Consider the following 26955-nt stretch of genomic DNA (forward strand, 5'->3'; position numbering starts at 1 on the left):
GAATCTTCACAAGGTCCTTCACAGTTGTTCTGGGATTGATTTGCACTTTTCGCACCAAAGTTCCTTAATCTCTAGGAGACAGAACGTGTCTCCTTCCTGAGTGGTAAGACGGCTACATGGTCCCATGGTGTTTATACTTGCGTACTATTGTTTGTACAGATAAACATGGTACTTTTAGACGTTTGGAAATTGCTCCCAAGGATGAACCAGACTTGTGGAGCTCTACCTTATTTTTCTGAGGTCTTGGCTGATTTATTTTGATTTTCCCATGATGTCAAGCAAAGAAGCACTGAGTTTGAAAGTAGGCCTTGAAATGCATCTACAGGTACACCTCCAATTGACTCAAATGATGTCAATTGGCCTATCAGAAGCTTCTATAGCCATGACATCATTTTCTGGAATTTTCCAAGCTGTTTAAAGGCAGTCAACTTAGTGTATGTAAACTTCTGACCCACTGGAATTGTGATACAGTGAAATATAAGTGAAATAATCTGTCTGTAAACAATTGTTGGAAAAATTACTTGCAAAGTAGATGTCCTAACCGACTTGCCAAAACTATAGTTTGTTAACAAGAAGTTTGTGGAGTGGTTGAAAAGCGAGTTTTAATGACTCCAACCTAAGTGTATGTAAACTTCCAACTTCAACTGTATGTATAATAATGGTGTGTATAGACAGTATGAACCGTATATGAATTGAAAAGGCATGTACAGCAGTAGTTGTATAGGATGAGCCATTACTAGAATATAGTATCTATATATATATATATATATATAAAAGTGGGTAAAACAGAATGTAAACATTATTAAAGCGACTAGTGTTCAATTACTCTATAGTGCACAGCAGTCTCTAAGGTGCTGGGTACAGTACAGGGTGGTAGCCGGCCAGTTACAGTGACTAAGGTTCAGGGCAGGGTACTGAGAGGAGGCCGGCTAGTGGTGACTCTTTAACAGTCTGATGGCCTGGAGAAAGAAGCTGTTTATCAACCTCTCGGTCCCTGCTTTGATGTACCTGTATTGTATCCTCCTTCTAGAGGCTAGGTTGGATGAGGTCCTTGGTGATCTTCTTGGTCTTCCTGTGAAACCAGGTGCTTTAGATGTTCCCCCCATAATGCGTCGGGCTGACCACACCACCTTCTGGACAGCCCTGCTGTTGCGGATGGTGCAGTTGCCGTACCAGGCAGTGATACAGCCCGACAGGATGCTCTCAATGATGTATCTGAAGAAGTTTGTGGGTCTTAGGGGCCAATATTAATTTATTCAGCCCCCTGAGGTTGAAGAGGCACTGTTGCACCTTCTTCACCACACTGTCTGTGTGAAGAGACGATTTCATGTCGTCAGTGACGTGCACACACACACACACAATGTCAAGACCACTCACCATTGCTAATTCAAGATCACACACACCTCTAAACCTCTACTGGGCTGTACTACTGAATTAAAAGTACATCCCACCTAACCCCCATCCCCCAAGAAAATCCCTTTCATACATACGTTCACTCTTTCCAACAACAAAAAACCACTCCACACCAATTGGCCCCGCAGACTGGAAAGAGCATGTGGTTTCTGAGGACAGGATCAACAAAAATAGAGCAGCAGCAGCAGCAAGAGAGGTAACTCTGCTCTCAATGTTCAGGAAGGAGTCTCATAGAGGAGTACAGTATGTGACAAAGCCAGCACTGTGCATTCATAAGGCCATTGTACATGACTATTTATAGCACATAATGTTATGGCTTTGGGACTAAGAGACTGAAAATGGATCTCAAACTAAATTAAATGTTTGTTGATGTAGTGGTTAGCAGGTGGGGTCTGGCGTTTTAGTAACCCAGTGCCACTGCTGCATAGCTTATTAACGTTAAATACTGTATCAGATAAGTTATATTTTAAGTAGTTCAAGGGATTGTGTATGATTCTAACAATACGGCAACATCATTCATTCCCTCTAATGGGATATTCACATGCAACTCAAACTTTCATGCTTACCTTACACTGCTTTCAATGCTCTAATCTTGTCTCAAGTACAAGCCATGCATACATATCCCAACAAAGCATTTCTGTCCCTAAACAAACCACTCAAATGAATATATTAGGGAGAGACCTGACCCCTCCTGTCTCAGCCTCCAGTATTTATGCTGCAGTAGTTTATGTGTCGGGGGGCTAGGGTCAGTTTGTTATATCTGGAGTACTTCTCCTGTCCTATTCGGTGTCCTGTGTGAATTTAAGTGTGCTCTCTCTAATTCTCTCTTTCTCTCTTTCTTTCTCTCTCTCGGAGGACCTGAGCCCTAGGACCATGCCTCAGGACTACCTGACATGATGACTCCTTGCTGTCCCCAGTCCACCTGGCCGTGCTGCTGCTCCAGTTTCAACTGTTCTGCCTTATTATTATTGGACCATGCTGGTCATTTATGAACATTTGAACATCTTGCCCATGTTCTGTTATAATCTCCACCCGGCACAGCCAGAAGAGGACTGGCCACCCCACATAGCCTGGTTCCTCTCTAGGTTTCTTCCTAGGTTTTGGCCTTTCTAGGGAGTTTTTCCTTGCCACCGTGCTTCTACATCTGCATTGCTTGCTGTTTGGGGTTTTAGGCTGGGTTTCTGTACAGCACTTTGAGATATCAGCTGATGTACGAAGGGCTATATAAATAAATTTGATAACCCACAATTTTTCTGTGGCATTGTGCCATGATGCAGAGTACCAGTCAGGGATGACAGGTAACACTAATACCAACCATTCAACCATTCACACTATTGCCTCTGGAACCCAGTTGCTAGGTGACCATGTCCCACCATCTGCTGCTATGGAGATAGAGTGGGAGGCCCGGGCACAATGGAGAGCCCGGTGATGATAACCAGCTACGGCTAATATCCTCTTCAGACATCCAATGTTCAAAATGTCTAACCGTATCTACTTTTACACATTATGTACCAGCCTTTTGAGTCAGGCAGATGTTGGAACAAATGCTTTTGCTTCATGGGATAATACATGTATGCATGAACAGTTATTGATTATGCAGGTTTCTCTGAAATCCATAGTGGTCCAACAGCTGGAAAGTCAAAATATATGTACGATACAATTAACCTGGTTGCCAGATCTGTTTCTGTTAAAGCCAGCTCATTTCTGGTTGTTGTTCATCTCAAAAGCCAAAGTTGTCTCAAGTACAAAACAAGACTGGCAACCAGGTGAGTATAAAACGTACTTTGGCCTTTTAATTCAGATCAATCAAATAAGAATCTTTATTGAGTCCCATATATTGCCATTAACTTTCCTTCCTTTACAAAAGACACACGAAAAATACATTTTCAAATAGTAAAAAAAGTAGGAAATCTAACTGTCCCACAAGGTGTCCCAAGACAGACAGCAGAGCATAGATAATCATCAATTGAATAAATAAATAAAACATTGAATATGGCTATTTACATGGTGTAATACAGTTTATCGTTATATAATAATAATGCTTATGTTCAGTGAATATAGAGGTATTAACATTGTAATTGTCTCAACCAAACAATGCATTATCTCACAGAGAAAGCCCAGGGTTCGACAGTGGCTCTGGGCCAATCACAATCTTTCATTCTGCAACTTCCTGATACAAGCAATCTAGGCAGGTCCATTGTTTGGTCAATGTATTGTTGATGGGAGAGCCTTTGGTTGTGGTGCTGGGATGTGTGACACCCTCTGATTGGGTATTTCCACTGTCAGTCACATTCTGTTGATTTCAATTGGTTCTCCTGTTCCAGACTGTAGAAAGTTAATTTTAACTGTTGGTATTTTCTCTAATCTCGTAAAATCAGCAAAACAAATAAGCAAGGAGGCAGTGGAGGAGGCAGAATCAGGTAAACAGAGAACCACCAGTTCACAAACATCAATCTGTGAAGCTCCAGAATTAGCTATAGAAATAGATCTAGAATCAAGTAACCCTCTCCATATCTTCACCTCAACCACTAGGGGGGAAACACAACACTAACTTTAGATCAGTGTCGAGACACAAGGCACTCCACTTGCCTCATTTCATCATCAGTTTGCATCACCGTTTTAATGCCAGCTTTGAGCATTATTTTGAAACCGAAAAGAGCTAAGGGTGCCATCTAACTTTTATTCTGTCTCTTTTCTAAGGTGACATGAAAACCTCTTGCACTCCGCCACTGTTCATTGTACACATCACCATTACTGAAACATTTACAGAGGGTGGTAACAGCACACTCAGAAAGGCAAAAGGACGACACCTCATTGTTAAGATTGCTACCATTGATTGGAATTGAGGGGTGAGGGAGGAACTAAAAAGCTGCTACCTTTGAACAAAGAGAGTAGAAGGGAAGATTGTCCCCAAACACCAAATAAATTCATAAATAAATCAATACCTTAAACTCATGCTCGAATAAATAAAAAAAACTAAGAACAGCAAAATATGTATTTTTCCAGATGAACAGTCAAGCAGTTTTCTGACAATCAGTTTCAATCCCTCATAGGGAGTTTTGGACGATTTCAGGCTACAAGAAGTCTGGTGATTCTGGTTGATTGGTTGTGTGGTTTGTGTCTTCCATGTGTGTGTGAAGGTGGAAGGATCCACATAGGGTAGTGAGGGTGATCGTAGGCAAAAAAAAAAAAAAAAAAAAAAAAACATATTTTCACCTCATTGTAGTGTTGGTGGGTCTTGGGGGAACATCCATGTCTGTCCAGTACGATGTTCATTGTCCATCTCATTCACCCCCCAGATAGACCATTACCTATGACCTATAACACTTAACCTGTGGTCTCCTGTCCACCCTGAGTCCTGGGACAAGCATCAACATGCAGTGTGAATACAAACATGTCTCTGAGCCACTGTGTGTGTGCGTGTGTGCATTTCTGTATATTCTGTACACTGGAAATGATTTATCATTCTTGTAAACACACAAGCACACATGCACACACACGCCCTTACACCTATGTATTGTGGGGGTACATGAACTGCATGTCAGGTGGATAGGGTCACGTGGATGAGCTAGCAGTAAACCTTATTGGTGAGTCCAACACTGAGCTGTGCCCTACAGCTAAGCCACGCCTCTCCAACACTCTAGGTCTGCCCACTCAGTCCCAGCCATTGTCCTTGATCATGTGGGCCAGCTCGATAATGAACTTCCCCTCCTTGTACTTCTGACTGCTTTCAAAGGCATGCTCCTGCGGAGATTGGGGGGGGGGGGGGGGGGGGGGGGATACAGTGGGGGTAGAAATAAAGGGAGAAGAGGATAGAAAGAGATAGAGAGAGAGACAGGGACCGAGAATGGGAAGGAGGGGAGAGAGACAGTCACAAACATTAGTGAACGGATGAAACAAGCATTTTCATGAATGTACACAGTGCCTTGATGTTTTCTATCTGGGGTAATCTCTCTTGTTGTTCTATATGTAATCTCAGTGTGAGTGATTGTGTATGTGTGCGCGCGAGAGTCAGTAAGTGAAATTGAATTGTGTGTGTGTGTGTATTTGAGTGTGTGAGTGATTGTGTGTGGGAGAGTGCAATAGTGTGTTTCTGTGCTGATTATCCCCCCATTGATAAGTGTACTAGGTCAGCAGCAGCACCTTTGGCAGTGTGACAGTGCGGGAACATCAGGCCTCGTGGATGATATTAATAATAATATCACACAGATGGCAGCGCCATAAAACACCACAAGGCGTCCGTCCGGGTTTCTCTCCCTGACCTCCACCCAAGCACGCACGCACACACGCACACACACCTTAACCCACATAGTTAGCCACAAAGCAGAGTCAGGGACCCCAGCAATGTGGAGCATTTATGTCTATAGATGTGTTATACACTTATATGTATACAGAACTGTTTGTAGGGGATTCCTATGTAATTAGCTACTCACGTATTTCCAGCCCAGTGTGGTTTTACAGTTTTCACAGTAGATATCAGCAACCGCATGAAGCCCTGTCAACAGAACCCTCTCTTCTGCTAGTCCACACCCCACGTTCACCCTGGGAGGGGGGGGGGGGGGGAGGGGGGGGGGAGGAATAATGTTATAAATGGAGAGAAAGGTGAAGAAAATAAAGAATGAGAAATAGAGAAAGAGGGGGTGTCAGAGGAGGGATGAAGTGATAAAATACGTGCTCAGGTACTTACACTGAGTTGAACAGGTACGCTCGGCCTTGACTTCCTTGGAAAGACTGGACGAGAAAAAGAGAGAACAGGATGAGAAAAGCCATACATTACTATCACAGGAGTAGACATTTAGAATGGTTGGTTGTTTTTTTCATTTGTCTTACACAGCTGCAAAGCAGACAGATGGCATAGCACGTTCCTAAAACAAAGGTATCCCATTCGCTATCCCATTCAGAAAATATTGTTTATATGTTCATTGTTGTTAACTCAAGCACAGATAAGTAACTTTTTTTAAATTTGGCACACAGAAACATGAGGCCATGAGTAACTTGGTCAAAAAGATTGGCGCTGCCATAAATAGTCTCACTTAAACCCTAATATTTTTTTCTTTATCAATCTACACAAAATACCCCATAATGATGAAGTGAAGAAAGGTTTTACGATTTTTTTGCAAAAAACCTGAAATACCTTCTTTACATAAGCATTCGGACTCTTTGCTATGAGACTCGATTGTGCTCAGGTGCATCCTGTTTCCATTGATCATCCTTGAGATGTTTCTACAACTTGATTGGAGTCCACCTGTGGTAAATGTAATTGATTGGTCATGATATGGAAAGGCACACACCTGTCTATATAAGGTCCCACAGTTGACAGTGCTCGTCAGAGTAAAAAGCAAGCCATGAGGTCGAAGGAATTGTCTGTAGAGCTCCGAGCATCTCTTGCATCGAGGCACATATCTGGGGAAGGGCACCAAAACATTTCTGCAGCCTTGAAGGTCCCCAAGAACACAGTGGCCTCCATCATTCTTAAATGGAAGAAGTTTGGAACCACCAAGACTCTTCCTAGAGCTGGCCGCCCTGCCAAACTGAGCAATCGGGGAGAACGGCCTTTCTCAGGGAGGTGACCAAGAACCCGATTGTCACTCTGACAGAACTCCAGAGATACTCTGTGGAGATGGGAGAATCTTCCAGAAGGGCAACCATCTCTGCAGCTCTCCACCAATCAGGCCTTTATGGTAGTGGCCAGATGGAAGCCACTCCTCAGTAAAAGGCACGACAGCCCGCTTGGAGTTTGCCAAAAGGCACTTAAAGGACTCTCCGACCATGAGAAACAAGATTCTCTGGTCTGATGAAGCCAAGATTGATCTCTTTGGCCTGAATGCCAAGTGTCAGGCCTGGAGGAAATCAGGCACCGCTCATCACCTGGCCAATCCCATCCCTACGGTGGAGCATGGTGGTGGAAGCATCATGCTGTGGGGATGTTTTTCAGCAGCAGGGACTGGGAGACTAGTCAGGATCGAGGGAAAGATGACTGGAGAAAAGTACAGAGAGATCCTTGATGAAAACCCACTCCAGGACCTCAGGCTGGGGAGAAGGTTCACCTTCCAACAGGACAACGACCCTAAGCACACAGCCAAGACAACACAGGAGTCGCTTAGGGACAAGTCTCAGAATATCCTTGAGTAGCCTAGCCAGAGCCCGGACTTGAACCCGATCGAACATCTCTGGAGAGACCTGAAAATAGCTGTGCAGAGAAGCTCCCCATCCAACCTGACAGAGATTGAGAGGATCTGCAGAGAATAATGGGAGAAACTCCCCAAATACAAGTGTGCCAAGCTTGTAGCATCATACCCAAGCAGCTACATCTGGTAAGACAAGGGGCGGGGGGGTGTGTGTATTTGTCAATAACTACTGGTGTGCGATGTCTAATATTAAAGAAGTCTCGAGGCATTGCTCGCCTGAGGTAGAATACCTCATGATAAGCTGTAGCCCACACTTTCTACCAAGAGAGTTCTCATCTATATTATTCGTAGCCGTCTATTTACCACCACAAACTGACGCTGGCACTAAGACCGCACTCAACGAGCTGTAGAAGGCCATAAGTAAACAAGAAAATGCTCGTCCAGAAGCGGCGCTCCTAGTTACCAGGGACTTTAATGCAGGCAAACTTAAATCCGTTTTACATATTTTCTACCAGCATGTGATATGTGCAACCAGAGGAAAAACAAGATCAAGATCACCTTTACTCAACACAAAGAGACACATACAAAGCTCTCTCTCGCCCTCCATTTGTCAAATCTGACCATAATTCTATCCTCCTGATTCAGGCTTACAAGCAAAAACTAAAGCAGGAAGTAACAGTGACTCGCTCAATACGGAAGTGGTCAGATGACGCAGATGCTACGCTACAGGACTGTTTTGCTGGCACAGACTGGAATATGTTCAGGGATTCATCCAATTGCATTGAGGAGTATACCACCTCAGTCACCGGATTCATCAATAAGTGCATCGATGACATCACCCCCACATTGACCGTACGTACATTTTCCAACCAGAAGCCCTGGATTACAGGCAACAACCGCACCGAAGGCTTGAGTTGTCGCTTTTCACTAATCCGGACGCTTATAAGAAATTCCGCTATGCCCTCAGATGAACCATCAAACAGGCAAAACGTCGATACAGGACTAAGATTGAATCCTACTACACCAGCTCTGATGCTCGTTGGATGTGGCAGGGCTTGAAAAATATTACGGACTACAAAGGGAAACCCAGCCACAAGCTACCCAGTAACGAGAGCCTTACCAGACAAGCTAAATGCCTTTTATGCTCGCTTCGAGTCAAACAACACTGAAGCATGCATGAGAGCTGTAGCCAATGTGAGCAAGACCTTTAATCAGGTCAACATTCACAAAGCCGAGGGGCCAGATGGATTACCAGGACATGCACTCAAAGCATGCGCGGTACAACTGGCAAGTGTCGTCACTGACATTTTCAACCTCTCCCTGACCGTGTCTGTAATACCTACATGTTTCAAACAGACCAACATAGTCCCTGTGCCCAAGAAAGTGAAGGTAACCTGCCTAAATTATTACCACCCCATAGCACTCACGTCAGTAGCCATGAAGTGCATTGAAAGGCTGGTCATGGCTCACATCAACACCATAATGCCGGAAGCCCTAGACCCACTCCAATTCGCATAACAGATCCACAGATGACACAATCTCAATCACACTCCACACTGCCCTTTCCCACCTGGACAAAAGGAACACCTATGTGAGAATGCCATTCATTGACCACAGCTCAGCATTCAACACCATAGTGCCCACAAAGCTCATCACTAAGCTAAGGACCCTGGGACTAAACACCTCCCTCTGCAACTGGATCCTGATGGGCTGCCCCCAGGTGATAAGGGTAGGCAGCAACACATCTGCCACACTGATCCTCAACACTGGGGCCCCTCAGGGGTGCTTGCTTAGTCCCGTCCTGTACTCCATTTTCACCCACGACTGTGTGGCCAAGCACGACTCCAACACCATCATTAAGTTTGCTGACGACACAACATTGGTAGGCCTGATCACTGATAATGATGAGGCCGCCAATAGGGAGGAGGTCAGAGACCTGGCAGTGTGGTGCCAGGACAACAAACCTCTCCCTCAATGTGAGAAAGACAAAGGAGCTGATCATGGACTACAGGAAAAGGAGGGCTGAACAGGCCCCTTAATATTACATTAATATTGACGGGCTGAAGTGGAGGGGGTTGAGAGTTAAGTTCCTTGGTGTCCACATCACCAACGAACTATCATGGTCCAAACACACCAAGACAGTTGTGAAGAGGGCACGACAACACATTTCCCCCCCCCATGAGACTGAAAAGATGTGTCACGGGTCCTCAGATCCTCAAAAAGTTATACAGTTGCACCATCGACAGCATCCTGACCGGTTGTATCACCACCTGGTATGGCAACTGCTTGGGCATCTGACCATAAGGCACTACAGAGGGTAGTGCATGTGGCCCAGTACATCACTGGAGCCAAGCTTGCTGACATCCAGGACCTTATATACTAGGCGGTGTTAGACAAAGGCCCCAAAAAATGTGAAAGACTCCAGTCATATACTGTTATCTCTGCTACCGCACGGCAAGTAGAGCACCACGTCTAGGACCAAAAGACTCCTCAACAGCTTCTACCCCCAAGCCATAGTATGTACATAGGGCAGCAACCTCTAAGGTGCAGGGATGAGTAACCGGGTGGTAGCCGACTAGTGACAGTGACTAAGTTCAGGGCAGGGTACTGGGTGGAGGCCTGCTAGTGATGGCTATTTAATAGTCTGATGGCCTTGTGATCGAAGAAGTTTTTCGGTCCCAGCTTTGATGCACTTGTAATGACCTCGCCTTCTGGATGATAGCGGGGTGAACAGGCCGTGGCTCGGGTGGCTGAAGTCCTTGACGATCTTCTTGGCCTTCCTGTGACACCGGGTGCTGTAATGTCCTGAACGGCAGGCAGTGTGCTCCCGGTGATGCGTTGGGCTGTCCGCACCACCCTCTGGAGAGCTCTGCGTTTGCGGACGGTGCAGTTGCCATACCAGGTGGTGATACAGCCCGACAGGATGCGCTCAGTGGTGCATCTGTAAAGGTTTGTGAGGGTCTTAGGGTCTGTTCACCACGCTGTCTGTGTGGGTGGACCATTTCACATTGTCAGTGATGTGTACGCAGAGGAACTTGAAGCTTTTCAGCTTCTCTACTGCGGCCTCTTCGATGTGGATGCGGGTGTGCTCCCTCTGCTGTCTCCTGAAGTCCACGATCAGCTCCTTCATTTTGTTGACATTGTGGGAGAGGTTATTTTCCTGGCACCACTCTGCCAGGGCCCTCACCTCCTCCTTTTAGGTTGTCTTGTTGTTGTTGGTAATCAAGCCTACCAATGTTGTGTCATCTGCAAAATTGATGATTGAGTTAGAGGCTTGCGTGGCCACGCGTTCTTGGGGGAGTACAGGAGAGAGCTGAGCACGCACCCTTGTGGGGCCCCTGTGTTGAAGATCAGCGTAGTGGAGGTGTTGTTGCCTACCTTCACCACCTGGGGGCTGCCCGTCAGGAAGTCCAGGACCCAGTTGCACAGGGTGGCGGTTCAGAACCAAGCCCCCCGAGCTTAATGATGAGCTTGGAGGATACAATGGTGTTGAAGGCTGAGCTGTGGTCAATGAACAGCATTCTTACATAGGTATTCCTCTTGTCCAGATGGGATAGGGCAGTGTGCAGTGTGATGGCGATTGCATCGTCTGTGGACCTGTTGGGGCGGTGTGCAAACTGAAGTGGGTCTAGGGTGGCAACTCAATCATAAAGTTTGCAGATGACACAACAGTAGTGGGCTTGATCACCAACAACGACCAGACAGCCTACAGGGAGGAGGTGAGGGCAGTCGGAGTGTGGTGTCAGGAAAACAACCTCTCAATCAATGTCAACAAAACAAAGGAGATGATCGTGGACTTCAGGAAAAAGCAGAGGGAGCACCCCCCTATCCACATTGACAGGACAGCAGTGGAAAAAGTGAAAGGTTTTAAGTTCCTCGACGTACACATTAGAGACAAACTTAAATGGTCCACCCACACAGACAGTGTGGTGAAGAAGGTGCAACAGCGCATCTTCAACTTCAGCAGGCTGAAGAAATTTGGCTTGTCACCCAAAACTCTCACAAATTTTTACAGATGCACAATTGAGAGCATCCTGTCAGGCTGTATCACCGCCTGGTACACCAACTGCACGGTCCTCAACCGCAAGGCTCTCCAGAGGGGGGTGAGGTCTGCACAACGCATCACTGGGGGCAAACTACCTCCAGGACACCTACAGCACCCGATGTCACAGGAAGGCCAAAAAGATCATCAAGGACAACAACCACCCGAGCCACTGCCTGTTCACCCCGCTATCATCCAGAAGGAGAGGTCAGTACAGGTGCATCAAAGCAGGGACCGAGAGACTGAAAAACAGCTTCTATCTCAAGGCCATCAGACTGTTAAACAGCCATAACTAACACAGAGAGGCTGCTGCCTACATACAGACTCGAATCATTAGCCACTTTAATAAATGGATCAGTAGTCACTTTAAATAATGCCACTTTAATAATGTTTACATATCTTACATTACTCATCTCATATGTATATACTGTATTTTATACCATCTATTGCATCTTGCCTATGATGCTCGGTCATCGCTCATCCATATAATTAATTATATGACATATTCTTATTCCATCCCTTTAGATTTGTGTGTATTAGGTAGTTGCTGTGGAATTGTTAGATTACTTGTTAGATATTACTGCACTGTCAGAACTAGAAACACAAGCATTTTGCTACACTCGCATTAACATCTGCTAACCATGTGTATGTGACCAATACAATTTGATTTGATTTGAGCTGTTCTTCCACAAATTAACTTTTAACAAGGCACACCTGTTAATTGAAATGCATTCCAGGTAACTACCTCATGAAGCTGGTTGAGAGAATGCCAAGAGTGTGCAAAGCTTTCATCAAGGCAAAGGGTGGCTACTTTGAAGAATCTGAATATTAAATATATTTTGATTTGTTTAACACTTATTTGGTTACAACATGATTCCATACGTGTTATTTCATAGTTTGATGTCTTCACTATGTAGAAAATAGTCAAAATTAAGAAAAACCCTGGGATGAGTTTCTGTGTCCAAACTTTTGACTGGTACTGTACCTTTAACCTATATCAACTCAAGCTTTTGTGTGTATTTTCTACAACTACAAGGGAACTCCCAGGAGGCACATAAAATTACAAGCCTCCTTTTGACTGGATGAGCCAGAGCTCTGCCCTACAACATGGCCATAATGAAAACAGACTTGAGGGAGGAGGCTTTATGACTGGCTGCTTTTCCTGAGGGTAGTGTGCTCGCACTGTGACATGTGGGAAGCTTTGTAGCCACCAGGTGTCATTCATGAGGGTGATGTACACAGAACAGGTCTGCACTGGGCAACTGCCACATCACAGTCATAGTCAAAGGGACAGATGGCTGTACTCCACACCAGAAACTGAACACTAGCCAATCAGGACAGGGCTAGAGGCTAGAGCCCAGACAAAGGAAGTGTGTTGACCCCTGAATGAGACCTAGTGGTGTCTTTAATACCTGCTGGGACAGAGGTTATGACGAGAGAGTGGAGCTGAGAAGTATCTAATATACTGCAGACAAACCTCTATGGTTTAAAAAGCAGCTGCCTTTAAAAAGTAACAAATCCATGTGAAAAGGGCCTGTGGCATCGATATGAGTCAGACACAGTTATTCTGGTGTCAAACTTGACTACCAAGTCTAAATAGGACACTGCTTCCATGGAAACGGTGTGTTTGCAGAGTGAATCCAGTCAATCTGATTTGATGTGCTGCTGGCTTACACTAAAAGCCCACTAGTGTCTATGAAAAGCCGGGAGAGGCCGTGTGTGTGTGTGTGCGTGTGTGTGTGTGATATTAGGGAGCTTTGTAGCCAGGGATATTATCCAGGATGCTCTAGTCTAGAGAGTTCCAGGAGGGGACAGTATGCTGATCTCTCTCGTCCCTCTCTTTCATGGTTTCTTTTTCCTTCTTCATTTCTCTCATAGTTGCACATAAAGCTAAATGGACTAAGGGCTATCCCTTGATCCCGCCATGTGGGTTAATTAAGTCAGGGCTATATACTGTGTTTATGACCCACAGTTTCTGTGCCCTCATACTCACAATTGGAAACAACTGGTGGAATAAAGTGAACCCTGGTCATCCTGGTGCAACACGATGAACATCTGATGTTATGGCAAGCAAAGGAGCAAATGGAAGCAATCACGTTGAGGCAGAATCTACTCTCGGTTGCAACCGTACAGACACAAACACACTGAGGCCCTACAGTAGATGCTAGGCAGTGTGCCATCAGTAGGATTTACAGCCGTGAAAATATGGAGTATAACTACCACTGGCCTATAGCTTCATACACGACATGAAGCTTCATACACATGACATAGCTTCCCTATTCACAACTTTTTTTGTCCTTGCAGAAAAAGCCTACCTTGGAGATGAGCTCGTCATGGTTGGCCAGGTGTGCTCGACAGTGGATGCAGCTGTAGGTGCGGTGGCAGTTGGGCAGGTAGGCCTGGAAGGTCTTGGAGCGCGTCATGATGATAGTTGCCTGGGAGACGGTGGTAGTTGCAGGGGCAACGGCGTTGCTGTTGCTGGGTGGGGTGGGGGGGCGGTGCAAGAAAGGGCTTCCAGCCCAGGACGGTTCGCAGGGGAAGCACCGCAACACACAGGTGAGGGCCGTGGTGGGGCGTGGGGCGGGAGGCACACACCTGGGACACACACATAAACACTTTAATATGGATCCATGACGACGGATCATGTTTGTGTTGAAGGCGCAAAAATAGTTTGTGTATGTTGAGTCTACCAAATATGAACATTTAATGTTGAATTTACCATTTTTGTTTTTTAGCATACGCTCTTATCCAGAGCAATTAGGGTTAAGTGCCTTGCTCAAGGGCACAGACAGATTTTTCACCTAGTCGGGATTGCACACACAGACACGACACACACACACGCTAGAAACCCCTACTACTTTAAGATATAGTCTCAAAGGAATTTCATTGAAACTCCCATTTTTGGGAGTTGCTGGATCATTAACTCACTCACTCACTCACTCACTCACTCACTCACTCACTCACCTACTCACTCACTCACTCACTCACTCACTCACTCACTCTCTCTCTCTCATACATAAAGCATGGTGGAAGGCGTTTATGTGAATCATGACACAATTCAATACAATGCTCTCTATCGTATCATGGTACACCTATGATAGATCCTATGGCAGCAACACACACAACACAGACAATAAAACACACACACACACACAGGGTCAGTGGGCCAGAATTGGACTATCAGAAGTCTGGAACCCTGCCAACCGTGTGGGCTCCACTAGACAGACACTACTGACTGACTCAATGTAGCCACACACACATCTGTGTTTTCGTGAAATGTCAGGAATTTTTGAAGTGTCAAATGTTTTCCATAACCCCTAACCCTAAAACCTAACCCTTAAGCTTAAAATAGCGTTTTAACAAATTCAGGACCTGCAAAAAGTCAACTTTTCAAAAAAGGTTTGTTTTCCTACCTTTTCAGGACATTAAGGTGAAATGTTAGTACATTGGGGTCCTGATCGTGTAGGAAAACAAGTGTACACACGCACAAAGAGTATGAGGGTAGGAAAGGTGTGTAGGACAGGATGTATACGGCAGTAGAGAGTCAGCGAGTAAATGCTTCTGGCCTCAGTGGCCTGCTAGTGAGCCAGCACCAAAATGGTAAACATTGACGTATATTATCATGGTTTTTACGATACCAGTACTGCAATATTTTTTTGCATGGCAAAAATGAAAACACGAAGCAGACCCAACTCTTTGGTCCTTTAAAAACACATATGTAAAATATTGTGAGCTATAGCTTGGAAAATAAATCAAATATGACTCTGGATGCAACATTAGGGCTGTTTTCCTAAAGAAATTAAATCCGCTTTGTGTTTTGTTTCCTTACCATGATACTAACGAGTATCGCAATACTGGTATCATCCGGTCTCTAGTTTTTATGTACACAGTCTCATTTTCTTAAATTCTTTCGCTGGTGTTGCACTTTTTCATAGCTCTGGAATGATATCCAGCTGTATAATGTTGGCAGTGTGAGTGCCTTTGAATTCTTCAACAGGCCTAATTAAAACATAACAGGCTGCACAAAAGACTATGCTAACATTTGCCAAAACAGGATATGGCAAGCTATGAAGGCACAATTACATTCACTATTCTGTCATGTGACAGTGAATGCTCTGAACTTAGGCTACGCTCTCTGTCAGCTGTCATGAACTGTCAAACAGTTATGAAAAGTGTTCATGTCAATCCATCCTTCTATCGAGTGTACAGTGGGCAATATACCAAGCATCCAAAACTGTCGGTGAAGCGAAAAGAACATGATAATGAAGCAGAAACAAACTCATGTAAGGTTCCAGATTTGTACAATTTTGGGGATGACTTTGGATGATTCCATCTTGTGAAGAAGGGCTACCTCATTTGCACCTCTGGCCACATAAACAATGGCTGTGCCCATATATTGTCCTATGACTTCCCTCTACAGGGGCCTATACTGTTAACACACTAGCCATACACAATGCGCACTCCTGTATCCCCACTCAGCAGTTCACGCAAGGTAAGCGGCTCATGCCATGTAAGCTTGCTGTAAAGCCTGCTGACTAAGGACCCAGTGGCCTGGCACAATATGGAGGGGCTACCCACAACCCCCTGAGAGAAGAATGGAAGTGCTGAGCGCTCTATCTCTCTCTGGGCAAGGCGTGTGGGCAAGGTGTGTGTGCGCCATTCCAAATGGCCAATCAAACAGACCAGCACAATCTCAAATTATTAGGAGGCACTAGCTGGATCAGTCGAGCCTTTTCAAATAAACAGACATCCCCTCTTGATGCAATAAAGCTTGGGATGACAAATGATAATTTACTTTGTGGTTAGCTGGGCTGTATAAGCCATTCATTGTCAGATTTGTCTATGGGCAACAGCTGCAGCACCTCACGCAGCCTGCAGGTGTGTGTATGTGTGTGTGCCCACCAGTGACACAATGGGCAGGCATCACAAACTATTCTCTATCCTACCACATGCAAACGACAGACTCCATCTTGGGCAAAACCAATGAAAACAAAAAGCAAGCCTCTACACGATTCATTAAACAGAGCCTTAATAACAACTCTGCCTTCACCTCAGCACAAAGGATAAAAAGAAAGGCAAATATCAATATACAAAAGATTAAACGCAGAAACAACAGCCAGCTCATAAAGATAAGAGACGACAAGCTATCATGGTGGGGTCATTTCAAATAGACCTAAAAGCCGACTCGGCAACTATTTAAATAGATCTTAAAGCCATGAAATGACTGCCTGGCTACCAATGAGCCACAGTCAATCAACCATGCCATGTAGAGAAAGATAGTCAGCTTCCTTCGAACTTCATGTGGCTCAAATTAGTGTCTCTGCCCATCAAAGGAAATTGGAGAGTTCTATCAAAGTATCTGGATTAATCTACTATAGGCCTAGGAGTCACATTTCAATTAGCTTCCATAGCAACTGTGCATAACCCCAGTGGGAAAAGTGTCACCCTCGAAACATGCATCTGCATCTCAATTAACCTGGTATGAACTAGTGTTGTTAGATAAAACCCTCGGATAGTGTCCTTGTGTTGTCCTTTTCGATATTGGAAGAGAGGAGTCTGAAATTATTTTCAGGGAGTGAGACTGTTTGGCGATATAGCGTTCACCACCAGTGCTTGTGCAGGAGCTCACTGGAGCTGAGTACCAGCACCTCAAAGGTTCTACTGCTTGAGCTCCTGTTCCTCTTATAGAATATTATCTCAAAGTATTGTGGAGCTCCTGCACCTAAATATAAACAGTATCGGCACCCAAAATGAGTACCGGCACCTATTTCAGTCTGAGTCAAGCCCTTTCACAGCTTTTTGGTCTATGTTGTCATTAGCTAACTGACAACGAGTTCAGTTAAGAATACATCTGTTAGTGTTTGTGAAGTTTTGTTCAGCCAACTAGCTAGAACAAAACAGGCATCTGTGTCATGGGGATGGAGATGAGGCTGGCATGAGTGATGGGCATGAGACAAAGAAAACACAGGGGTCAGAGATACTGGAAGAATGAAAGTGGAAGAGAGAGAGAGACGGAGAGAAAGAGATAATCTAAAAAGGGCAGGCAAAATGAGGACAGAGATGGAAAGAGAAATGGCAGCAAGAGCAGGAGGAAGAGAAAGAGAATAACAGAAGGAAAAGAGAGAGAATGAAATATAGACAATGAAAGACAGCAGTAGCATGAGAGAGAGAGAGATACACACATTATTTAAAAAATGGTAAATAAAGGAGAGTGGGAGAACCAGGTCAGTGGCAGCAGTAGCAGCAGCAGTACTGGTGTGTGTGAGTGTGACAGTATACGTCGATATGACCAGACTAGGATAGGCTGCTAGTACATTTGTATTTATTAAGATGCCCATTAGCTACTGCCAAGCTAAGCTAACTTATTCAGGTCCAAACAGGATTAAAACAATTACATCACAACAAAATGTAACAACAGCCTGCAAAAATAAAACAATACATCGTACAATATATTATGATATTATTACAAATGTACAATATAAAATGAACAACACTACAATACAACAATATTACAATGTTACAATATGTAGGCCAGGGACGTCACCAGATTTCACAAATAGCTCCACTAACTCAGCACCACTTTGCTAACTAGCTACAGTGACGTGCGGTGAGGTCAGTGGCTGGGGAAGCACTGGTTATTATCAAAGCCAGATTTACTCACAAATAAACCTTGATGAAGCCCAAGTTCACCATACAACAGATATCTCCAACATCCAGAGTGACATACGCTATTAACCTAAATTAACAAACAATTTTCACTAAATGTAAATACCAATGTAGCCAAGATACACATGCCTCCGATGACAGCATATTTCATATCATCCGACAAAATGACACACTGCTCAACTCAGCCATAGAACGATGTAGGATCCACACTAAAATACCAAAATATGGACACATTTCATCCGAATAATTCCCAATATGAAAAATGAATTTTAGGGGGGCCTCTCGAGTGGTGCAGCGGTCTAAGGCATTGCGTCGCAGTGCTAGAGGCATTATTACAGACCCGGGTTCGATCCCAGGCTGTGTTGCAGCCGGCTGCGACCGCGAGACACATGAGGTGGTGCACAATCGGTGCACAATTGGCCCAGCGTCTACCGGGTTAGGGAGGGTTTGGCCGTCCGGGATCTCCCTGTCCCACCACGTGCTAGCGACTCTTTGTGGCAGGCCGGGCACATGCATGCTGACTCGTGTCACCAGTTGTGTTTCCTCCGACACATTGGTGCTTCTGGGTTAAGCAAGCAGTGTGTCAAGAAGCAGTGTGGCTTGGCACGGTCGTGTTTCGGAGGATGCATGGCTCTCGACCTTTGCCTCTCCTGAGTCCGTACAGGAGTTGCAGCGATGGGACAAGACTAACTAAATTGGGGAGAACAAGGGGGGTAAAACATTTAAATAAAAAAAACAAAGGCGTTGGGCCAGAACAGCATCAATGCACTTTTGCATAGATCCCTCTACTGGAGGGATGTGACACAGTTCATCCACAAGAAATTCCATAATTTGGTGTTTTGTTGATGGTGGTGGAAAACACTGCTTCAGGCACAGCACCAGAATCTTCCATACGTGTTCAATTGGGTTGAGATCTGGTGACTGAGACAGATATACACATCCTTTAAACCCCCATGCTCCTTTGAGACCCCTCGTTCAAAGGCACGGAGATCTTGTCTTCTAGTGAAGGTAGACCAAATAATGGGCAACTTGGCATTTTTATACATGACCCTAAGCATGATGGGATGTTAATTGCTTAACTCAGAAACCACACCTGTGTGGAAGCACCTGCTATCAACATACAGTGTAACCCTCATTTAAAGTTTAAAGTTTTTAAATGTCACATGCACAAGTATAATCAACCAGACAAAAACACAGATAGTATCTGGTTTTCTAAAATGCATTAAGAGAAGCGCTTTTCAGTTTTGTTTTGGTGAAGAAATTCTTGAGTTTACTAGCAATTATAAAAATTTGGGTATTTTTATTGATGAACACATGACGTTTCTATACGGCACATTTGCCCTGGCCGACTCAGTAAGTAGAGCTCTTGGGGGAGTTATAGGAAAAACAGAAACACTCAAAGATATTGGTTATTCTACTTATTCCAAACTGCATCAGACGTGTGTCCTGTTCTGGACTATTCAGCAGGACTGTGGAGTGCTAAGAAGTATCTCAAAAACGAACATGTCCATAACAGAGCGTTAGTTTTTAGGTGTCCACAAGTTTGCACCTATACTTGCAATAACTGGGGACATGGGCTGGGAACCCTGTGAGGTGAGATGGAAGCTGTGTATGGTGAGACTTTGGAATAGACTGTTGGATATGCCAACTGCCAGAATAGCTAGTAACGTTTTTCAATGGGATCTATCCAAAGGGGGAGCCTGGGCATCTGAAATGTCTGACCTTTTTCAACAGTCTGACTGTGAACAGCTGCATAATGGCACCGGAAGGGATAGCTGCTACCGTCTCTTATGACCGAAAATAATTTGGTCGGAGGAGATGGATGCGGTTTTACAAGCTCCTGACCAACTGTGCTATTTTTTTTCTTTTTCGCATTGTTTGTAACTCATTTTGTACATAATGTTGCTGCTACCGTCTCTTATGACCGAAAATAGCTTCTGGACATCAGAACAGTGATTACTCACCTCGAACTCGACAAAGATTTTTTCTTGAATGAGTCCGACAGAAAGGATATACTGCTTCCCGGAGACCAGGTCCAAATCTCCGTCATTTACGTGAGAAAAGACCGAAATACAGGAGGCGGAGGTCTGGGTGCCTTGTGAGAATTTGTCGGCAAATTAGTAAATCACCACTACCCTCTGTATAATTGGCTAACGTGCAAACAAACTGGATCAACGAATAAGACTATCCTACCAACGGGACATTACAAACTGTGCCTCTACACCTGCATTGCTTGCTGTTTGGGGTTTTATGCTGGGTTTCTGTACAGAACTTTGGGACATCAGCTGATGTAAGAAGGACTTTATAAATACATTTGATTGATTCATATCTTGTGTTTTACAGAGACTTGGCTGAACGACGACACTAATAATATAGAGATGGCAGGCTTCTCCGTGTTTCATCAGGACAGAGCAGCTATGTCTGGTAAGACAAGAAGGGGTGTCTATTTGTCAATAACTGCCGGTGCGCAATGTCTAATATTAAAGAAGTTTCAACGTATTTCTCACCTGAGGTAGAGTACCTCATAATAAACTGTAGACCACACTATCTACCAAGATATATTATATTATACTATATTATTTGTAGCCATCTATTTAACACCACAAACCGATGCTGCCACTAAAACAGCACTCAACGAACTGTATAATTTTGAAAAAATATATATTTAACTAGGCAAGTCAGTTAAGTACAAATTCTTATTTACAATGACTGCCTACCGGGGAACAGTGGGTTAATTGCCTTGTTCAGGGGCAGAACAACAGATTTTTACCTTGTCTGCTCGGGAATTCGATCCAGCAACCTTTCAGTTACTGGCTCAACGCTCTAACCACAAGGTTACCTGCCGACTTGTATAAGGCCATAAGCAATCAACAAAATGCTCACCCAGAAGCGGTGCTCCTAGTGGCTGGGGTCTTTAATGCAGGCAAACTTAAATCCGGTTTACCTCATTTCTACCAGCATGTCACATGTTCAACGAGAGGGGAAAAATCTCTAGACCACCTTTACTCCACACACAGAGATGCATACAAAGCTCTCCCTCGCCCTCCATTTTGCAAATCTGACCATAATTATATCCTCCTGATTCCTGCTTACAAGCAAAAACTAAAGCAGGAAGTACCAGTGACTCGCTCAATACGGAAGTGGTCAGATGACGCGGATGCTATGCTACAGAACTGTGATACGGATGCTACACTACAGAACTATTTTGCTAGCACAGACTGGAAAATGTTCTGGGATTCATCCAATGGCAATAAGGAGTATAACACCTCAGTCACCGGCTTCATCAATAAGTGCATCTATGACGTCATCCCCACAGTGACCGTATGTACATTTCCCAACCAGAAGCCATGGATCACAGGCAACATCCACACCGAGCTAAAGGCTAGAGCTGCCGCTTTCAAGAAGCAGGACACTAATCCGGGCGCTTATAAGAAATCCTGCTATGCCCTCAGACAAACCATCAAACAGGAAAAGTGTCAATACAGGACTAAGATTGAATCCTACTACACCGGCTCTGACTCTCGTTGGATGTGGCTGGGCTTGAAAACTATTACAGACTACAAACGGAAACCCAACTGCGAGCTGCCCAGTGACGCAAGCCTACCAGACGAGCTAAATGCCTTTTATGCTTGCTTTGAGGCAAGCAACACTGAAGCATGCATGAGAGCACCAGCTGTTCTGGACGATCATGCTTTCTGTAGCCGATGTGAACAAGACCTTTAAACAGGTCAACATTCACAAAGCCGCGAGGTCAGACAGATTACCAGGAAGTGTACACAAAGCATGCGTGGACCAACTGGCAGGTGTTTTCACTGACATTTTCAACCTCTCCTTGTAATACCTACATGTTTCAAGCACGAAGGTAACCTGCCTAAATTAATACAGCCTCGCAGCACTCACGTTGGTAGCCATGAAGTGCTTTGAAAGGCTGGTCATGGCTCACATCAACACCATCATATCGGAAACCCTAGACTCACTCCAATTCACATACCGCCCCAACAGATCCACGGATGACGCAATCTCAATCACATTTCACACTGCCCTTTCCCACCTGGACAAAAGGAACACCTATGTGAGAATGCTGTTCATTGACTAGAGCTCAGCATTCAACACCATAGTGCCCACATAGCTTCCTGATGGGCCACCCCCAGGTGGTAAGGGTAAGAAAACAACACATATGCCATGCTGATCCTCAACACGGGGGCCCCTCAAGGGTGCGTGCTTAGCCTCCTCCTGTCCTGTATTGCATGGCCAAGCACGACTCCAACACCATCATTAAGTTTGCTGACGACACAACAGTGGTAGGCCTGATCACCGACAACAATGAGACAGCCTACGGGGAGGAGGTCAGAGACCTTGCAGTGTTTTGCCAGGACAACAACACGTTTTGCCCCTGAAGAGACTGAAAAGATTAGGCATGGGTCCCCGGATCCTCAAAAAGTTATACAGCTGCACCATTTAGAGCATCCTCGCCTGGTATGGCAACTGCTTGGCATCCGATCATAAGCCGCTACTGTCGGTAGTGCGTACGGCCCATTACATCTCTGGGGCCAAGCTTCCTGAAATCCAGGACCTATATACTAGGCGTGTCAGAGGAAGGCCCAAACAATTAATCAAATGGCCACCCGGACTACTTACATTGACACCGCCCCTGTTTGTTTTTACCCTGATGCTACTCACTGTTTATTATCGATGCATATCGAGTCACTTTACCTTCACCTACATGTACAAATTACCTCGACTAACCTGTACTCCCACACACTGACTTGGTACCGGTACCTCCTGTATATAGCCTCGTTATTGTTATTTTATTGTGTTACTTTAGTTTATTTAGTAAATATTTTCTTAATTATATTTCTTGAACTGCATTGTTTTGATTTGATTTGAAATTAAAGGAGACATAGATATTATTAAAAAACAACAGTTGATGCAATATGAAAAAATATATAAATCATAATCCCAAATTGAGAACCTTTTAAGGATGAATTTGTGTGCGAGAGATATATTATGTATAACCTACTTAAAAGCAAGAGATCGCTATGTGCACAGTTAAGATCAGGGATATTGCCTCTGGGTATTCAAACAGGTAAGATCAGTGATATTGACTCTGGGTATTCAAACAGGTAAGATCAGTGATATTGACTCTGAGTATTGACACAGGTCGGTATTGTGGTGAAATGGAAGAGGAAAGACTATGTAACTATTGTGACCTCAAAGAAATAGAGAATGAAACTCATTTTATCCTCTATTGCCCTTTCTACCATGATATACGCTTGCTCTTATTCCAGAAAGCACACAAGATATACTCTGGGATTATATGGATGAGCGATGAGGAGAAACTGAAATGTTTTTTTGTCCATTGTGTATTTCAGTTTGCGGAATATTTAGATAAAGCCTGGAATAGAAGAAAAAGGGCTACCTAAAAATATATAGCTTCTAAGTGGTAAATGGCACGTGTGTAGACACAGTTGAAGTTGGAAGTTTACATACACATAGGTTGGAGACATTAAAACTCACTTTTCAACCACTCCACAAATTTATTGTGAACAAATTATAGTTTTGGCAAGTCGTTTAGGACACCTATTTTGTGCATGACCCAAGTAATTTTTCCAACAATTGTTTACAGACAGATTATTTCACTTACTTTCACTGTATCACAAATCCAGTGGGTCAGAAGTTTACATACACTAAGTTGACTGTGCCTTTAAACAGCTTGGAAAATTCCAGAAAATTGTCATACCTTTAGAACAGGGGTGTCAAAGTCAAATGGACGGAGGGCCAAATAAAAAAATCAGCTACAAGACGAGGGCCGGACTGTTCGAATGTTCATTGAAAAATTTTTAAATGACGCATATAGTCTAGTGAACCTAATTGAACCTACTGAAAACCTAACAAATATATTACAATATTGATCAGATATTGATATGATCAAATATTTTCTTATGGCTCTGTCAGTAATCTTTAATTTTCAACAGACACAAAAGACAAATTTCCTTTATATAAATATCCCCATAACATGAACATTAAATGAAAGAAACCGGTATTCAAGGCACCATCAGTAGACTATATTTTCTATTTTAGCAAAAGTGGGCTAAATTTACTTCAAAGAAAAAACAATAATAGCAATTTTCTATCATCCACTCAACTGAAATATTTTTAAAATATAATTGGATTGAAATACAAAAAAATAAAGTGCAAAAATCTATTAATCAAAAACAACACTTTGTTTAAGGAGAAGTAACATGCAGTGAAAACAAATATTAAATTTTAACTTTTAAACTTGAACTGAGTAAAAACTCTAAATATGTGATTGCACAGTAATGTTCACTTGTTTGAGGTTGAGGGTGATACTTGGTGGTGTCCCATCTTTTCCACAAGTTCATCAATGTTCGGGGTAAGGCTCTGAGCTGAAGAAATCCTCAGAATTGAGTGGAGGTGTTCAGCAGTAAGTCGACTTCTGTGTGATGTTTTGTTCAGGTTCATCAAAGAAAACAGTTGTTCACACAGGTATGTGCTGCCAAACATAGACAACGTTTGAGCAGCCTGGATGCGCAGCTGGGGCATTGTGCCGGGGAGGAAACGGGCGAACTCCGCAGCACCCACTGCCGCATATTTTGCCCTCAGTGCATCATTGCATTGGAGGTCAATCAACTCCATTTGGAGGTTTGGTGGTGAGCTTTCCACGTCAACAGCAAATGGGTTACCGAGCAGTTCCAACCTGCTTTTTTGTGCTTCAAAGTCAGCAAATCGGCGTCGAAAGTCAGCGGCAAGCATACCTATTTTATCAGCCAACTGTGTGCTCGGGAACGCACTGGTAGAGAGCTTCTCTTTCATGGTCTGGCAGCTGGGAAAGTGGCTCAAATTTTCTTTCCGCATCTGCGTCTCCCACAGAGTCAGTTTGGTTTTAAATGCCTTCACTGTACTGTACATATCAGAGATGACACGATCCCGACCCTGCAGCTGCAAGTTTATTGCATTCAGATGACTCGTAATGTCACACAGAAAAGCCATTTCACACAGAAACATTTCGTCTCGGAGTTGTGTTGTGTCTTTCCCTTTGCTGTCCAAGAACAGACAAATCTCCTCACGAAGCTCGAAACATCTTTGAAGCACCTTTCCCTGGCTTAGCCATCGCACCTCTGTGTGATAAGGCAAATCACCATGCTCCGTTTCTAACTCCGTCAGAAATGCCTTGAACTGGCGGTGATTCAAACCTTTGGCTCTGATAAAGTTAACTGTGCGCGTGATGATGCTCATTACATGCTCCATTTTCAAGGCTTTACCGCACAACGCTTCCTGGTGTATGATACAATGATAAGCTGTCAGCTCACCTGTCGCGTTTTCCTCTTGCATCTTTTCCCGTATCTTCGCCACCAGTCCGCTCCTGTGTCCACACATCGCAAGTGCTCCGTCGGTTGTCAAACCCACGAGTTTTTCCCAAGGCAGCTCCATCTCATTTACACATCTTGACACCTCTTCATACAAATCATGCCCCGTAGTTGTGCCATGCATAGGACGTAAAGCCAAAAACTCCTCTGTCACGCTTAGGTTGGAGTCCACTCCGCGGATGAAAATTGACAACTGGGCAATGTCAGAAATGTCGGTGCTCTCATCCACAGCCAAGGAATATGCAATAAAATCTTTTCCCTTTTTCACAAGCTGCTCTTTTAGATTGATGGACAACTGGTCTACTCTCTCGGCAATGGTGTTTCTGCTCAGACTCACATTTAAAAAGAGTTGCCTTTTTTCTGGGCAAACTTCGTCACAAACTTTAATCATGCAGTTTTTGATGAAATCCCCCTCCGTAAATGGCCGGGCTGATTTAGCGATCTCTTCTGCCAAAATAAAACTGGCCTTGACAGCAGCCTGGCCTTGTGATTTGGCTTTTTTGAACAGAGCCTGTCGAGATTTGAGGCCTCGTTTTAATTCCTCTGCCTTTTGTAGCCTTTGTTCCATGTCCATATTCTTGTTTTTGTCCGCGTGTTTCGTTTCATAATGTCGTCTCAGATTATACTCTTTCAGTACCGCCACACTTTCTCCACACAGAAGACACACAGGTTTTCCAGCTACCTTCGTGAACATATACTCCGACTCCCACCTTGTTTGAAACCCCCGGTTCTCAGTATCCACCTTCCGTTTTGCCATTTTTGATGGGTATCTGAAAGTTAATTTTACTGTGATGCTGACGACTGCTGTGCCAATAAATATTGAAATGAAGCAGCCTACTGCTCGGTGCGTCACCTTTGCATTGTGGGAAATGTAGTATTGGTGCGTGTAAAAGATCTGCGGGCTGCCGGCTTGCTGCGGGCCGGTTCTAATAATAAATCAAGATCATCCCAGGGGCCGTAAAAAACCTTCTTGCGGGCCGGATGTGGCCCGCGGGCCTTGACTCTGACATATGTGCTTTAGAAGCTTCTGATAGGCCAATTGACATAATTTGAGTCAATTGGAGGTGTATCTGTGGATGTATTTCAAAGCCTACCTTCAAACTCAGTGCTTCTTTGCTTGACATAATGGGAAAATCAAAATAAATCAGCCAAGACCTCAGAAAAAAACATTGTAGACCTCCACAAGTCTGGTTCATCCTTGGGAGCAATTTCCAAATGTAAGAAGGTACCACATGTACCTGTACCATGTACAAACAATAGTACGCAAGTATAAACACCATGGGACCACGCAGCCATCATACTGCTCAGGAAGGAGACG

General features: G+C 44.2%; 1 protein-coding gene across 1 annotated transcript in view; it reads right to left on the bottom strand.

The window, feature by feature from the left end:
* Nucleotides 1–3209: 3209 nt before the first annotated feature.
* Nucleotides 3210–26955, bottom strand: part of LOC139423187 (protein yippee-like 1) — a 30871-nt gene continuing 7125 nt past the window's right edge. The window contains exons 2-5 of the mRNA XM_071174916.1: nt 13899–14178; nt 6101–6144; nt 5847–5955; nt 3210–5157 (exon numbers count right to left, since the gene is read on the bottom strand). Coding sequence (XP_071031017.1) covers nt 5068–5157; nt 5847–5955; nt 6101–6144; nt 13899–14006 — 351 coding nt within the window. The 5' untranslated portion in view covers nt 14007–14178 and the 3' untranslated portion in view covers nt 3210–5067. The remainder of the gene's footprint in view (nt 5158–5846; nt 5956–6100; nt 6145–13898; nt 14179–26955) is intronic.

The sequence above is a fragment of the Oncorhynchus clarkii genome, chromosome 12 (assembly GCF_045791955.1).
Source record: "Oncorhynchus clarkii lewisi isolate Uvic-CL-2024 chromosome 12, UVic_Ocla_1.0, whole genome shotgun sequence".
Lineage (NCBI taxonomy): Eukaryota > Metazoa > Chordata > Actinopteri > Salmoniformes > Salmonidae > Oncorhynchus > Oncorhynchus clarkii.